Genomic DNA, 14,084 nt, shown 5'->3' with positions numbered 1-14,084 from the left:
GACTCTACATGTTTCAACGTTATCACTCCTGAGGATGCCGTTGTAACGTCAAAACATGTAGAGTCGTCAACTTTTTGAAGGCCGTAGATAGGCCTAAATAAAATGTTTTTAATTGTGTATCAGTTTAACGTTGAATATTATATATGATTTTATAGCCTTTAATGTGACAAGGGACAAATCCTTCTGGGTTAGAAAAATGGTTAACGACATAACTGTGATATCACAGCTGTACATTATTCCCATTTTTAACATTCACAATTAATTAAGATACTATTTTCATGAAACAAAGAAAAACATTATAACAAAAATTACCTGTTCTATCAATGGGAGCAGCATCATTTTGACAGAGTAGCGACAGGCATGCACCATCAATGATTGTCTCACACAGTTTCCCAGTTGTACCTCGTGGGCATAAACAAGTATAGCCTTCTCGTTTTGGAAGGCACTGACCTCCATTTAAACATGGCTTACTAGCACAAGTAGTATTCGTCAACCCACAGTTGTCACCCCAGAATCCCTAAACATGAACAGTTCTTTTATCACTAGCAAACTTATAGAAATATTAACTTGTATACGTGTGTAAACATGGATGAATCATTACACATGCAATGATGAATATTTGTGAAAAATCAACAAATATAAAACTTTCTGACAAACATTATGAAGTATTAGTGAATGTTCCTAAAATAAAGCAATAAAATTATGAAAAGATAACTTTTTATATAACTTATAAACATTCCTGTATAAAAAAACATCAAAAAATATTTCAAATCGACATTAAATCACACCAATTATTATCCAGATAGTTATTTAACACTATTCCTTTTTCTCGAAAAAAACAACAACAAAAAACATGAACACCCTAGTATCAAATTATACATATCCAAATACCATAAATTATATTAATATTAACTTTCTGGTAAAAACAAAAATTACTAACATAAAAAAATTTGATTAAAAACTTGTACCGTATTGAAATAATGTTATTTTTACATGATTTTGTTTTTATGTTAATGCGACCATTTCATATGACTTCATAATTTTACTACTTTTGTCTTTAATAGAATATGTCTGCTGGAAATACTCACAAGATGCTATAATTAACAAACTTATAACCTGAAAAGTTATTCTAATTACTTAATTGACTTTGTCTCAATTCCAAAATAAAATAAAAATATAAAACCTATTCACCTCAGGGCAGACACAAGTATGTCCTAACTGTGTACTACTACATATTCCTCCATTAAGACATGGGTTAGAAGCACAAAAGTTGACTTTTATTTCACAGTGACGACCCATAAATCCAGGTTTACACTCACATCGATAGTCATTAATTAACTGAATGCAGTCCTGGGTGCCAGGACTTGTACAAGGATTAGAGAGGCATTCATTGACATCACCTTCACACCTAAAGAAAAGATGTCACATGTCAATCTTGTAGACATGGATATTTGAGTTTTATCAGGATTTACATATACAAATACAACATTTTGTAATTTTGGTGTAAAACACTTATAATTTTGATGTAATTATTAAAAGTGTTACAAATTTTGACTGATTAAACCTAAAAAAAGTATATTTTCTAAACAACTGATGTAAAATAGCATATGAAAATAATAGTTACAAATGTTCTTGAACCGCTTTACAGCAAATATAAAAATGATGTTAAAAGTCTGTACACACGGAATAATTAATAAACATACAAATTTTGGAGTCTCATCTGATGCATTACTAATGAGAAAGCATTGTGGTTTGAAAACTAACTATAAGTATGTAAAGCAACATAAGCATGTCGGAATTTAATCTTAAAGAGTTGAAGAATTCCATGTTGTTAAAGAACAAATTTGCAAGTTTTTAACAGTTAACATGATATATTATTTACTTTGACTATGACCAGGATGTCATTTACTTATTGTTTCCTTACCTTGGGCCAACAAAACCTGGGGGACAGTTACACTCATAATGCCCAACTTCATCAATACATGTTCCACCATGATGGCAGGCACCTTCAAAGCACTCATTGACATTAATTTCACACAAAATTCCAATAGTGCCATGAGGACAGGAACACACAAATTTGTTGATCAGATCATGACATGTACCTCCAAACAGACAAGGGTTGGGATCGCAATCATCTATATTAAATTCACAGTTCACACCTACAAGAAAAGCCATAAATGTTAGGTGCACACTTTTCTTTTGAAAAAAGAAATCATTTTTATGTGAAACTTTTCAAAATACATAGCTTGTATCCAAATAAACTGCTTAAATATTGATACTTATTTATGATTATGAGATACACTTTTGAAAACTTAACATGGGTTTAATTAATGTAAGTTCAAATACATCAGAAAACTTCAGACTTATAGCATATCCATTTGTTTTGTTTTTTCTGATTTTGATATTAAATAGCACCATAACACACACACAAACATTCACAATCAGTATTTTACCTTGAAAACCAGGTTGACAGTCACAAGTGTACTGCCCAATTAAATCATTGCATGTTGCATTGTTCTGACATTGTTGGGAGGTGCATTCATTTATTTCATGTTGACAGTAGCTCCCTTCAAATCCATCACGACAGATACATCTATGGCTATTGCCAATATTTTCACAAGTTCCACCATTTTCACAAAGTTCTACAATTTCAATACCTTAAAGAAAAATATAATAGTGAAAGCAAAATAACAAAAGCTACATAACATGAGCTTAATAGCCCACAAAAGTAATGAGAAAAAATCTTTAGTTTTTTCTTTAAAGAATTCACATGAACTCACAAACAAAGAAGAAAAACAATTATAAAAAACTTTCTAAAGTCATCAATTTTTGTTAAAAGACTACATTAAAATATATTTTTTAAGTGCTAAAATACCTTTCTGAGAAGCAGCAACAGCACAAGAGACCATAGACACATCACACAGCATTCCTGTCCATCCAGGACTACAGGTACAGCGATAGGTGTTATTGCTTTGTTTACAAGTACCACCATTCATACAAGGACTAGTGCTACACCAATCAACAAAAGTCTGGAAAAATATATTATTAATTTTAATTAACCACGACTTGTTTGTATTTTGTGTTCCTTATTTTCTTTCATTCATATTAATTTCAATACCTACTGAAATTGTTCTTTATAATACTATACCTTTGAGTTTAATAAAACATAAAGCAAACACACACGGATCTAAGTATTGATAATCGAAAATATATAGATAAGGGGTCTTTACATATTAATAATTATGGGGGTTAAGTCTATCTATTAAGAAGTGGAACCTGTTACAATGTTTTCCCATTTAGATAAGATCTCTACATAATGCCCTATGATTCTCTTAAAAACACAGTGAGTCCCTATTAACTAATTTACCTACCATGATAAAGCTACTGTACTGCTCAGACTTGCTAGTCTTATTGATCACAAGATTTAAGAAAGATAAAACTGTTAGGTCCATGAGTTTCAAGTTAAATTTAATATGACATAAAGAAAAAAATGTGTTAATAGTAAAATAAGACAAACTTGTATCTTAATTTCATAAGTACCAAAAACATTTACATGATTAGTTTTACAGATTGCAGACAACTCTGAGAGTTAGCTAACCTCAGAAGTATACATCAACAGAAATAAGGATAATACGTGTAAACCTCACAAGTGTTAAATAAAATCACTCTGCCTACCTCACAATGAATTCCAGTGAATCCAAAAGGGCAGTGACAGGTGTAAAAACCCACGTGGTCAATACAGGTGGCTCCATTAGAACAAGGGTGCGAGTCACATTCATTAATGTGGAACTGGCAGTTAGAACCAGTATAACCTACTGAACACCGACAGGTGTACGTGTTGATTCCATCAATACAAATTCCACCATTCATACAAGAACTAAAAATAGGATTTTAAAAAACTATTCAGAATTCACTCTAGTTAAAAATTATTTACTATAATTCTGTACAACTACGAGAACATATGAACACTGTTGTTGCTGGATTAATATTGGGAACTCTGTTGTTACCAGGGCCATCTAGAGGCATTATTTCTGTTGGGGAAGAATTGATATGGGCAAGATTTCTTAGTAAAATATATTTCTGTACCTTTGAAAAAAAAAAGGATCCAAAATGCCTATTTATAAACAAAATAAACATTATGTTTTCTTAATGAAACCACTGTCATCTGCTTAATAATGTATACTGTGCATGTGACTCAGAAAAAACAATCTAAGATACCCTTTTCAAGTCATAAAAAATTACTTCACAATGTTTCAGTTATGGATGTTTTTATAATCCTTAAACACATGTAAATCAAAAACTGAAAAAGTGTTAGTTACTGTGAGTTAGAAGTGGCTATTAATAAGCTTCCTGAAATACCATCTTATTAGCTTAAAAACAACAAGCAGGGATAAATATTTTCATAACACGTTCTTGAAGATCCTTCAAATCTAACTTAAAATTATGCTTCATTAAACATAAACATATCTGGTAAAATGTTTTTTTGTTTTTCTATTCTATTTTAGTAATTTAAGTATCAATCACAAAATTACCTGTAAGTGATACATTTAAAAATCTCAAGTCTTTATTCTGTGTAATTTACAAAACAAATATATGTTGTTTTGTAAAGCTTATAATAGCCAACATTTCTGGTTTAAAGAAAAAATTACAACACAACTAAAAACAGGAGTTTCTTAAAGTAAAGGCTTGCCTTGAAGTACAGTCTTCATCATTTGTTTGACAGTTTGTACCACTGAAACCCAGTGGACATGTACATGTGTAACTGTTAACATAATCATTGCAGGTAGCACCATTCTGGCAAGGATCACTGGTACACTCATTTATGTCAATTTCACAATTTTTTCCTCCAAATCCTTCAACACAAACACAAGTATATTCCCCAATACCATCTAGACATGATCCTCCATTTTGGCATGGATCTGTGGATAAGAAATGTTCAATAAATACATCAGAAATCTGTATAACTAAAACTACTCCTAATGTATAAAGCAATGAGAAAGCATTTGAAAAAAAGTTATCAATAATAATAAGAAATAAAGTTATATTTGAAGAAATTTCCTATTAAACACTTTGGTTCAATTGGTTGCTTAGAAGTTAAGATACTGCAATATAAAAATATAATTGTTATTAACCTCTTCCTAACCTACATGATCAATTACTTAATAGTTTATAGCAATAAACTACCTAATATGTTTAGAAAAAATTATAAGTCACAAATAAATGAACAAACAAGTGAAAAACACCCTTAAAATGCCAATAAAGGAATAAAATTATTTAACTGTACCTTCTAATAACTTTGGTTTATACAAGTGTCCAATCAACAATAATTTTGTAAATTCACACAAGGTTAGTTTGTTGTTGTGCTTTATTTTGAACAAAAGAAACAAAAGTTTTACTACGTACAACCAGTAAAAAACTTGTGTGAACGTTAAATAACATAGTTCTTTCTAATATTTAATTTTGTAATTATTTTATTCTACTAAACTATTTAATAATAATATTAAGATGAATATTTAATATATTTTACCAAGATTTTATAAAGGATACTGAAGTTCTCTGCTATTATACTTACATGAACTGCAGTCATCAGTATTGATTAAACAGTCACGCCCTTCATAACCCTTAGCACAATTACAAATGTATGACCCATTTGTATTTACACAAGTAGCTCCATTTCGACAGGGAGATGAGATGACACATTCATTAATGTCTTCGTCACATAAGCGACCTGAAAGACAAGAAAATTTATTTTTCTGCTTCTTGAAAGAATATAAGATAGCAAGCTGCTTTCTTTAAAAAAACCTTATTCACATTTTTTTTAACCTTGTATTTCTTGAATTTTATAAAATAATTCTCATAGAAAAAACTAACATTATTTTCCTGTTAATTAGTTAAACAAAGCAATGGGTGAAATATTCACCTGTATATCCAAGTTCACAAGTACAGGCAAAATCCAGATAATTAGATGAAGGGGTGCACTTTGCTCTGTTTTTACACTTATTTGGAGTACAAGGATCAAGTTCAGTTCCACAATTAGGACCACTATAAGGCACTTCACAAACACATTTATAAGCATTGACTAGATCGATGCATGATCCACCGTTCTGGCAAGGTTTAGAAGCACAATCGTCAATATTAGTTCCACAGTTTTTCCCTGTATAGCCAGGTAAACATGAACATGTATAGGAAGCAAGGCTATCATGACAGATCCCTCCATGTTTGCATGGATTAGACTGGCATTCGTCAATATCTAACTCACATCGATGACCCCTATAACCTACATAAAAAAAATTTATGTATGTATATATATATATATATATGTATATAAACACTTTAGATATGTTTATTAATCATAATTATACAATATTTCTAAATATAAAATTGTATTGTTATAATGACTCTGTAACATGGCATCATCAACCCTACAAATAGTGACAGAGGTTCATTTGTAGTTAAACATTTTTCTAAACTATTTACACACCAAATTACTTAAGGATCATGACCTTTTTGGTTTCAATATCAGTAACGACATATGAGCCACACAAAAACAATATTGAATGAAACTGCCAACATTTTCACTAATTACTGCTGTAGTTTCCTGTTATGTAGAAAATGAGTGATTTCATCAAATTTGTTTGGTCAGTTTTTTACACTAGTGTTGTAACAAGCAAAAACAAGGTTACTCACTATGATGCAATATGTGGCTCTAACAGTACTGAACAGAATATAAACAAGTCTGTAACTTGAAAGTTAAATAATTTTACCAAAATTACACTGACTAGAAACACAAAGTGACAATGCAGTTTGGCTTTGTCCAAGAATTTATTGTAGTTGGATAACATACTTAGCATGTAACTGATATTACAGAATAAATCATTTTATATACAAATAAACATAAAACACACACACACATATAAAAAGGTAACTGTATAGAAACTTCGCACACAGTTCTTTTATATTAAGTGACTTTTTTTTCAAATGTTTATCTTTCCACACCTAAGGAATTTATTATGATGACCGATCAAAAATCTGTATCAATGACTTAAAAAAAATAATAATAATTTAGTTGCTGAAACTATCGGTACAATATTGCAAGTTTACCATAATCTTCTGTTAGGGCATCTCTAAACTAGACACACATTAGCTTTTCAAACTTTAGTGTGACATTCATTTTTATATCCTCCATGATAGTTTTTTAAAATATTCTTGGTTTAACTATTTATATCTTTTACTGAATAACTAATTGTCAGAATATACTGTTCTGTAAAATAAAAAAATTCTTCTATTTTATGTTTTGGAAAACAAGAGATGTAAAGGGTAACAAAGTAACTTTATTTCAGTACAGTACTTGAATAACTTTTGTCAGTATCTACTTTTTAAAAAGTATTTATATTTCCAAATACTTTTACTCTGACTTAACTAATTTTTAGGAGAATTACTTGTACTTTTACTCCACTACCTTTCATTTTATACAATTCGTGGCAGGCAGTCAAAACGTAAGGCGTGCACGGGAACTCTGAAGTTAACAGCATAGCTTCGGGAAGAGGGGGGCCTAGTGACATACCTGGCATGCTCTGTTAATGGCATGGAGATTTTTAAGTCTTTTCTCCAGCCTACTTGACATAACCATCCATTTGAACACACTACTCCCTGCCTCTGCTGCCTGAGAGCCTCTCTTCAATTGTGCTGGGCAGATTTTAAGCCCTTTACATGCAAGGCTTGACTGTGGCAACTTTGAAAACCAGTTGCTTCTCAAATGGAATAAGAAATTTTGTGCATAATATAGTTGGTTGAATTCAGATACTTGTTTTTTTAATTCCTTATGTATTTTATTCTGAAACAATAAGATTTGTACAATATTCATTATTGGCATTACTGTTGTAATAAGTTCATGCATGAGTTGGCTGAAACCATAGGTGTAGTTGTGAATACAACAGGAATCAATTATACACAACAAATGTGTTCGAGATAACTAAAATAATAACAAATCTTAAATCACTGGTAATTTATGTAGTTTTGTAAATCTTTTCCATACAGGGTTTTGTTTCTAGACCTCATGGCCCGCAACATACATGTAGGGTTTGGGAGAATGAGTGTATCTTTTACTTTTGTTACTTGAGTACCTATTCATAGATACTTTTTTTACTCTAACTTAAGTGAATTTCAGGATGAATACTTTTACTTGTACTTGAGTAACTTTTTGACAAAGTACTTTTACTTGAATTTCAGTAACATATTTTAGTACTTTTTACATTCCTGTGAACAGCTACATTAATCCTCCTCTTTACAGTATATATTAGCTTAGTAAATACAATTTCACAATATTCACCTTTTGAACAGTGACAAATGAATCTGTTTACTTCATCCTCGCATGTCCCTCCATTTAAACACGGGTTACTTTCACATTCATTGACATCAGAGAGGCACCGAGCATCATAATATCCTCGTGGGCAATCACATTTGAAACCACTGATAAGATCTGTGCACACCCCTCCATTAGCACAAGGGTGACTTGCACACTCATCAATATTTGTTTCACAGTGTGTTCCTGAAAAATAAAAAAAAATTAGTGGAGAGTACGCTAAGAAGAACCTTTTTTAGTAAAAGTAAATGAAGTTTAGGAATCTTAATCTAAAATGGGTAGTGATGATTTAGTACTATATATATATATATATATATATATATATACATATATATGGCAATTTCTGAAGTATTGGTTAACAATTTTAATGTGTAAAAGACAATGTAAAAATAAAATATACTAAACTGTTTTCTGTGCTATTCTTATTGATATTAAACAAATTTGAGATTACTATCAGCAAAAACGAATTATGTAAAGTTTTTGTTTGTTATTAAGCACAAAGATACACAATGGGCTATCTCTGCTGTGCTCCAGGTATCAAAACCAAGTTTATAGCATTATAAGCCTTCAAACTTACCACAGAGTCACTGCGTGTGTGTTAGGTTTGTAATAATACAAAATGTTCTATTTACTAATATTCTGACTGTGCAAATTGTTTTTCAGAATAAAATACTAATACAGAGCAATTTGTTCATAGGTAATTAACAATACAAGTACAATGTCTCATGCACAAATGATTAAAAGAATGTTTTAAAGCTGTGAGTACCAATAATAAAGAAAGGTGTTTATATTCAAATACAAAAGTACTATAAATAAGTATTATTTTAAAATTTCCACAGAAAAAAAATCTTCATTCTTAAAAGTATTATTAGGTTAATATTTCGTACCAAAGCCAGCAAAATATTTAGTAAACCTTGTAATAAAAGAAAAGCTTTCTTTGCAAAAAATTTACTATTTTAGTTTAAGATAAAACAAATTGTTCAGTTTACATATACAAATCAAAATATCTCAGCATCGACTTCACACAACTTCTAAAAGTAATCTTTTGCGTCTATAACAAGTATGCACACACAAACACACCTGTAAATCCTGGATGGCATATACATCTGTATGAATTGATTCCATCTTCACATAAGGCACTGTTGCGACATGGGTTGCTGGCACACTCATTTAGATTGTGTTCACAGTTGGCTCCTGTCGTGCCTGGTCGACAACGACACTGATATCTATCAATGAAATCTTCACAGTGCCCACCATGCTGGCAAGGATTACTACTACACTCATTAATCTGGGTCTGGCACAGAATACCTGTATAGCCTCTATGACAGTTACATGTGAACCTTCCAATACCATCTATACACTCTCCATAATAACAAGGAGAAGACTGACAATCGTTAATGTTCGTCTCGCAAGCAAATCCAGTAAAACCTAATGAGTAAAATATTACATTTGAAGGAGACTGTTACTTTACAATTCCTCATCAACTAATACTAGTTAATTACAAAACCCTTTTAAAAAAATTACTTATCTAAATTTGCTTTGCAATAAAAAAATAGTTTGGTAAATAACACTAATTTCAGTTGTGAATGAAAAATCAGAAAAAGATATATCTTAGAAAAAATAATGAGGAGGAAAATACAAGTATTTCATTATGCTTGACAAAAATATCATATTTTCAAATATTTCACTAAAGTAAAAACTGACCACCGTTTCAAAAATCTGTAAAATTAACAATCAAATATTGAAATTGATGACAGAGAATTCATAACTACACATAACAGTTAAAAATTGCAATTTATTCATTGAATAGAAAGTTGAAATATTTTATACTTTTAATAAAACATTTCGAAAAATTATCTTGACTTCAAAATAGGAACAAGAAGATAATAACATGCTGAAAGTTTTACTGAATCCCTATCGAGAAAAGAAAATGACTCTCAGGCATCCAGAACAATTTACCTAAGTAGGAATTTGATGGCAATTCTAACAGTAACACTTTATAATGTACATGTTTAAAGAACCCACCAGGTAGGCAATCACAGGCAAAGCTGGCTACTCCATCATGGCAAGTTCCACCATGTTGACAAGGCTGGCTCACACAATCATCAATATTCATTTCACATTTTTTTCCATTGAAACCAACTTGACAAAGACACTTGAACCCATTGATGAGGTCACTGCATATTCCTCCATTTAAACATGGGTTTGGCATACATTCATCAGTATCAGTTTCACAGTGTATCCCACTATAGCCTATTCATAGAGAAACACAGAGCTATTTATTATTAATATTTAGTTTCAGCCCATTAGCAAAACTTCTCACAGAAAGTGCATTTTAAAGAAACTTTAACCATGTTAATAAACACTGAAAGTATTTCTTAAAGATCAACTCTATCCTATTTACTAAAAAATGTACTCTAAATTTTACTTTCTTAATATAAAAGGGTTACTATTGTTTGACATTATTTCCTTTAAACAGCACTGTTTAACTTTTCCTTTCATAGAATTTAGAGTAAGTATTAAACACGAATTTCCTATCCAAATTGAATTGAATACTTACATAGACTGTTAAATTTACTAGAATACCATCTAATATCACAAAAATATTTATATATATAACTAACGTTAGTTAACTGTTTTGGATTAAGTACACCTATCAAAATTATCAGCAGTGATGAAAAAAATGCATAAGGCTAGAAAAAAGTCTACATAAGTAATATGTCTGTGTTTGTCTGTCCAGAACTTTTCTCGCAAATTTCACGATCAAACGCTACAAATCTTATATCGTTAAAAAGGTTATTGTCCAAGGAGTCCGGATTGCATATTGGCTTTTCATTTCAGAATCATCTTACCTGTTTTTTTGCTTAGTCAGACATTTTAATGCAAGGTATGGTACACGATGGCACAATATCGTTGTCATCACGTGACAACTGGCTTCGATTTCAACTTTAGTTTTTTATTTGCAAAGTATCCAAACAAACAACACTTAACCCATGTAATTTCTTTAAAAAATGAACATTGAACTTAATACAATTTCTATGGGCATACACAGTTCATTCAAAACTATATGCTTATCACGTTGTGAACAAGAATTCAGATGTTTCTGCATATTCAGCTAAGTTTTCCCTCATTACAACTCCGTATTTACTTTACATTGCAATAATTTAGCTTCGGTTCGTTTCATAGACTGCTATAAATACCTTTTAGCTTCTTTTTCTTTACTATGGGTTTTATTCTTCGTTTTTGTGAGTTCCTTTGTTTCAACTAGTAAAACCCGTGTCATCATACACTGAACACTCATAACTGTGCACTATTATAAATACCATTATTTTATTATTTACTTCACGTATAGTTTTATTAAATAAAGTTACGTCTACGTGAGTTTGTTTGTCTGACCGCATAATTTTCTTTTCAAATAGATCATAATTTATTGATCTAACACACAGTGCCCGCAAGAAAGCATAGCTTAAATGGCATGAGTGAAAATGACAGAATAAGGAAAAATTCAAGCGAAGGGCACGAAAACTACCGCATATATTTTGCGGGTCGTGAATAGCATATATATATGCGTTTTTCTTTTTAAAGCTAGGTTCTAAGTTATGACGTAAATCTAGGCCGAGGTTAGTAAACTGTAGTATATGCTTACGTTAAGGAACTGACTCATGCTATTTTAATATGTTTGAGTTAAATCAAAAATTTATTTGCTTCTACATTACTATTGACTGAGCACAATGAGGATATGACCTGTAATACATATCTGTAAGCTTTAAGTCTCAGCTCTGAACACTGCTTTAAATGTCCCCCAGTAGGATAGCGGCAAGTATTCGGATTTAGAATGCTAAAATCAGGGGGTTGATTCCCCTCGGTGGATACAGCAGATACTATAAGAAAACACACAATACTTTAAAATTAATGATATTTTTAAATTATTAGTCATATATATATATATATATCACGATTTAATCTGTTCATATGTATTGTACAGCAACAACAACAAGAAAAAAGATTTCGTCACAAAACAGCATTAAGGTCATTCTACAAGTTGTCCTATAAGGATAGAGGACTAAGCCACATTATATTAGAACTACCAGCCATGACCTCTCAAGTGAACTACGCCAGCTCGTTCCTTTGAGAAAACAAAAATCCTAATAACCCCGACGGCATGAACAATAAGGCTGGAACTCATGAGTTGTAGCAGAGGTCTCGTAAACCGCGAGCAAGAATCTCAAGTACGTTTAGCCTGTCTCCCCCTTTCTTTAACACCCTTTTCATTCCAGTTCTTTCAATCAAAACCATCCTTTCACTCAACCTATGCACACGTACATGTACGTACTGTTTTTATTACGTAGTTGTGAAAACTAAGTGATCAGTCATGAAGAACTTAAATTACGGTAGAAAGTATACTAATTTACAATTAAAAACTACAAAAACACTGAAGAATGGACGTATTAAATAGCACGCAGGCTAAGCCTCAATAGTAACATATTTGGTGCTTGTTAGCGGCAGACCATCTGAAACTATCAACATTTGTATTAATGTTGTATACAAGTTTTAGGTATAGAAGCCATCCTACAATATAAATATTTTGGGCATTTTGACAGTATTCTGTGATGTTTACCTAAGAGTATTGTTTGTTTTGAATTTCGCACATAGCTACACGAGGGCTATCTGCGCTAGCCGTCCCTAATTTAGCAGTGTAAGACTAGAGGGAAGGCAGCTAGTTATCACCACCCACCGCCAACTCTTGGGCTACTCTATTACCAACGAATAGTGGGATTGACCGTCACATTATAACGCCCCACGGCTGAAAGGGCGAGCATGTTTGGTGGGACGGGGATTCGAACCCGTGACCCTCAGATTGCGAGTCGAGTGCCCTAACCACCTGGCCACCTAAGAGTAATTACATACATTCTGAAACTACTGACGGAATTATTCCAAGTCTAATATTCATAAGTCAATCAGCTTCAAGTAGCTGATAAATGTTTACATCCTCTTGGTATTCTTCTGAGAATACTTATATACAGATTTAAACAAAACAAAATAAAAATGAGTAGGGTAAAATCTGACGTAAAATCAACAAAAACTAATGGCAACATTTCGGCAATAGACCTATATTGTTTTAAAAAAAAGGTCGGTAACTGTCTGATGTAGGCTTAAGGCAGGAACGTGACTTCAATAGTTAAGTTTGTTTTACATGATCTTCTAACATTAATCTACTCGGTTTCGTTCTGACCACGTGAGGCCTAATACTTCAGCACGTAGGATTTGTAAATATAACAACCAACAATGAGAAGAAATCGATAGCTCCTGACGAATATCGAAATATTGAGCTAATAAAGTTACATTCTGGAGATATAGATCATTTTATTTAAATTCATAAAAATGTTCTCGTAATAAACTCCAGTTTGTGTTGAACAATGTCAAGAATACTAATAACGAATACCATTTTACGAGTGTAAAATTCATCTCCTCTTTTCTCGAAAGGGCCGAAAATATCGTTAATAACGAGGGTATCCAATGATGATTCAATGTATTTTAATCACATAAGTTTTAGTTTTCTTGTGCAATGACATACATACGAACACAGTGTACCTGTTCTCAGTTGTTGTTGTTTTTTGCAGAAATGGTTTCATAGTTTCGTCATAATTCACCTGTCAGTTAGCTAGCCTTTGTTTAATTCATTAATAACCTTCTAAAAATAACCCTAACATCTGCTTAACTG

At 31.6% G+C, this 14,084-nt stretch overlaps 1 protein-coding gene across 1 annotated transcript in view; it reads right to left on the bottom strand.

Annotated features, from left to right (window-relative positions):
• Nucleotides 1-14,084, bottom strand: part of LOC106460133 (neurogenic locus Notch protein-like) — a 93,263-nt gene that overhangs the window by 3,619 nt on the left and 75,560 nt on the right. The window contains exons 10-21 of the mRNA XM_022386779.1: nucleotides 10,388-10,615; nucleotides 9,443-9,790; nucleotides 8,330-8,548; nucleotides 5,921-6,277; nucleotides 5,573-5,728; nucleotides 4,691-4,919; nucleotides 3,676-3,877; nucleotides 2,876-3,029; nucleotides 2,454-2,657; nucleotides 1,925-2,159; nucleotides 1,192-1,408; nucleotides 313-517 (exon numbers count right to left, since the gene is read on the bottom strand). Of these exons, the coding sequence (XP_022242487.1) occupies nucleotides 313-517; nucleotides 1,192-1,408; nucleotides 1,925-2,159; nucleotides 2,454-2,657; nucleotides 2,876-3,029; nucleotides 3,676-3,877; nucleotides 4,691-4,919; nucleotides 5,573-5,728; nucleotides 5,921-6,277; nucleotides 8,330-8,548; nucleotides 9,443-9,790; nucleotides 10,388-10,615 (2,754 nt within the window). The remainder of the gene's footprint in view (nucleotides 1-312; nucleotides 518-1,191; nucleotides 1,409-1,924; nucleotides 2,160-2,453; nucleotides 2,658-2,875; nucleotides 3,030-3,675; nucleotides 3,878-4,690; nucleotides 4,920-5,572; nucleotides 5,729-5,920; nucleotides 6,278-8,329; nucleotides 8,549-9,442; nucleotides 9,791-10,387; nucleotides 10,616-14,084) is intronic.

This window comes from Limulus polyphemus, unplaced genomic scaffold, assembly GCF_000517525.1.
Source record: "Limulus polyphemus unplaced genomic scaffold, Limulus_polyphemus-2.1.2 Scaffold715, whole genome shotgun sequence".
NCBI lineage: Eukaryota > Metazoa > Arthropoda > Merostomata > Xiphosura > Limulidae > Limulus > Limulus polyphemus.
The sequence above is the reverse complement of the archived record's forward strand: the minus strand, read 5'-3'. Positions and strand labels throughout refer to the sequence as shown.